Source organism: Enhydra lutris, unplaced genomic scaffold, assembly GCF_002288905.1.
Source record: "Enhydra lutris kenyoni isolate GAN:26980312 unplaced genomic scaffold, ASM228890v2 scaffoldscaffold155, whole genome shotgun sequence".
Lineage (NCBI taxonomy): Eukaryota > Metazoa > Chordata > Mammalia > Carnivora > Mustelidae > Enhydra > Enhydra lutris.
Genome location: NW_019154239.1, coordinates 67,625 through 70,510, shown reverse-complemented (window position 1 = coordinate 70,510; position 2,886 = coordinate 67,625). Strand labels below are relative to the sequence as shown.

Sequence of the window (2,886 nt, the reverse complement as noted above, 5' to 3'; positions counted from 1 at the left end):
GAAAATAATTTTCATTTTATAGGTGACTTCTTACTTTATAAATCAATGGCACAAATAATTTCAACTATCCTGTCCAAGAGACGGAAATGATTACACGAGCGTGATGTGTAATTTCAAACAACGGAGGACTGACTGGTTATTCTTCTGCACCACTCAGTACGACCTTCTGAGAAACGACCCTTGAGAAGAAACAGCCAGACTCCGGCGTCTGTGTACCAAGAGTGACACAGCTTGTTCACCTGCAGGCTTGTCACCAGCCGATTAACAAGGTAACATTCTGACTCAAAAAGGCTCATCACGCCATTATAAGAGTAAGGATTTTCTGCCTCAAAAGGGAAATGCTCTGTTTGGGAGAAACATAAAAATCCATTCATTATGAACAGCCTGAATATTCATTAGGATTCAAAACTACAGAGGATGCTAAGAACTTGTTGAGAAAAAGAAAAGGCTGTTTGTTCTTCACTGAATAAAATGGATGATGTGAGGCCCTCACCCCTCTTCTGGCTCTCAGTGGAAGATTTCCTTGGCCTTAAAAGACCCCAAACTTTCGGTGTCACATTTTACTTCTACACTGAGTTCTCACATGCTACTGTGCCAAAAGCTAAACCTTAAAATTGGGGGGGAGGAGGGGGGGTAGAGCTTCTAAAATAAACAGAAATTGATCTTACAAAGTGAAGAAAGTGGGTTCCCACTTCTTGTTGAGCGTTAGGTTCTGGATGCAGGCATTCTTCCACGACTTTTAAAAATTCCTTAGGTACAGCAAGGATATCTTCAATGTTAGAGAATAGCATCTACAAATAAATATAAAAAGTGCAATAGTGAAGCAGGTCAAACAAAAGTCCATGAGAGGATAGTATTCTCTTTCCAAGCTGAAAATTTCAGGGCATGCACCCACCCAGAGGGCAGAGGACCAATTTTGTCTGAACATCCTTTCTACTCCTACACAGCTCTGGGAACCAGGAACCCATGCCTGGCTCTCAGGAAAAGCCCAAGTGACTAAATCCAAGCGTGACAGTCCCCAACCCATTAGTGAGAATGGGCAGCAGGTAACAGAGTGCAGGCAGATTTGCTGGCAGGCTTTTGGGGGCAAAGGCTTCTTTGATCTCTGGAATGGCATCCTGGAATGGACAGCTTCCCCTCTGGAAAGGTACTATGTCTGGAAGTGATAGCTTGGACAGCTACAAGGTCATTTTGCAGGGATGAGAGGAGCCAGCCCTGGAGCAAAGCGGATAACCTGGATGGCAAAGTGAAGAGCTAGACAGAAGCTGGCAATCTTATTGACCTCCCTGAGTCACAGGTCCTGAACCTTCTCTTCTGTCTGGAGTCCCCAAATGAGAGCTGAAGTGTCTTCAAGGCATTTGAATAGTAAGTGTCTTTTGCTTGCAACCTAAGCACACAAACTAAAATGCTCCCATGTAAGAGAATTTGAAAGTTCGTTTTTAATTTATGAAAAAATAGTCAGAAGAGCCTATAAAAATCCTTGGGAATTTTTCTTTTTTTTTTGGTAAAATAAAATAGCAAATCAGCACCAAAAATAAACATCAATAATAATTTAGGCAGCTTAAATGAATAATAACAGTGGTACAATTAATTTTCATTTACCTCCTCCCCCATTACAAAACTCTTCATCATTTTCCCTTCCTGCAGCTTAAAAGGAAAGGCTTATACATGTGTTTCCGAGTTGAAGACATTACGCAGACATTTTCTGCACCACGGAACCACCCAAATCACTTACTCTTTGGTGACCAAAGATCAGAAGTCACATTTGTCCACATCTTGCCTTCCTAAGCCACCTCTGGCAATGATCCCACTTAGGGCTCTGTTCCCCCCTGCTCGCAGACACTGAAGTTCTTGGTCGGGGGTTTGTTTTTCTTCCTCTTTTCAAACTGTCCAAAGGCTTCAACAAAAAATTGTTCCATGTCTTTTTTGCCATCCTCATCACTCTCTGTTTCTTTTCCCAAACCCTCTTTCCCTTTATCTCAGGGTCGCCCACACAAGTGACTGGTGCAGAACTTATAGTGGAACTGAGGAGAAGCTGAAAAGCCTAGAGTAACATCCCACAGAAGAAATTTTAACTAAAAGGGAATGTATGCTTGGGTTGAGGGCCGACTGTGCCTCCTCACCTTCACTGTTTCTTCTGTTACATTTTTATCAATTTTTGATGCAGCACACGGTTTCATTCGGTGTAAGAATGCCTCCATGAAACGAACAAAAAAAAGATATTGTGAAGGCAACATTAGGTTAATATAATAACAGGGTGTTGATTAGAACTAAATTTTTTATAGGAAACCAGAGTTTAAAAACCCAATAACTACTGAGAATAATAGTTTTGTTGTAAAAGGTGAAACCCTGGTTCACAGTGATTTCTCCCTGGGAATTACATCCTTCAGAATTTGGGCACAAGACCAAAAGTGATCATGTATATATGAACTAAATTTACCCAACACGATCTCAATGTTCTGTGGTAAACAGTTAGGAGTCAAATGTTTCCCAAACTTCTAAGTCTTGTGAGGCACAAAACACCAAAATCTAATGAAAAATGGGACTTCTGATTTAAAAAGGGGGAGGGGTCAGAAATTCCAAGGTGATCCTTTGGAACTGAGAAAGACTGAGGGAAGGAAGTAGGGAGTCAAAGATAGAAAGAGAATGAAAGAGAAAGAGAGAAAGAAAGTGACTCTCCAAGAAGGAATGAAACGATTTCCCTTCCCTTCCTAACTACCCCCTACTAAGTTTTAGAAAGCCAGATTTTGTATTTCTGGGATCAGGTCAGGGCTCTCCAAAGCCCTATGGTAGGCAAAAAAGTTCCTTAGTATCTCAAAAATCTGGACTCTCCTTAATAAGTCATTAATTAAGCTTGGACCCATGACCAAGTAAGCTATTATTTTT

At 41.0% G+C, this 2,886-nt stretch overlaps 1 protein-coding gene across 1 annotated transcript in view; it reads right to left on the bottom strand.

Annotated features, from left to right (window-relative positions):
- LOC111140082 (phosphatidylinositol 3,4,5-trisphosphate-dependent Rac exchanger 2 protein-like) overlaps positions 1–2,201 on the bottom strand; it is a 27,123-nt gene extending 24,922 nt beyond the window's left edge. Inside the window, exons 1-2 of the mRNA XM_022492471.1 lie at positions 2,124–2,201; positions 669–791 (exon numbers count right to left, since the gene is read on the bottom strand). Of these exons, the coding sequence (XP_022348179.1) occupies positions 669–791; positions 2,124–2,201 (201 nt within the window). The remainder of the gene's footprint in view (positions 1–668; positions 792–2,123) is intronic.
- Positions 2,202–2,886: the final 685 nt, after the last annotated feature.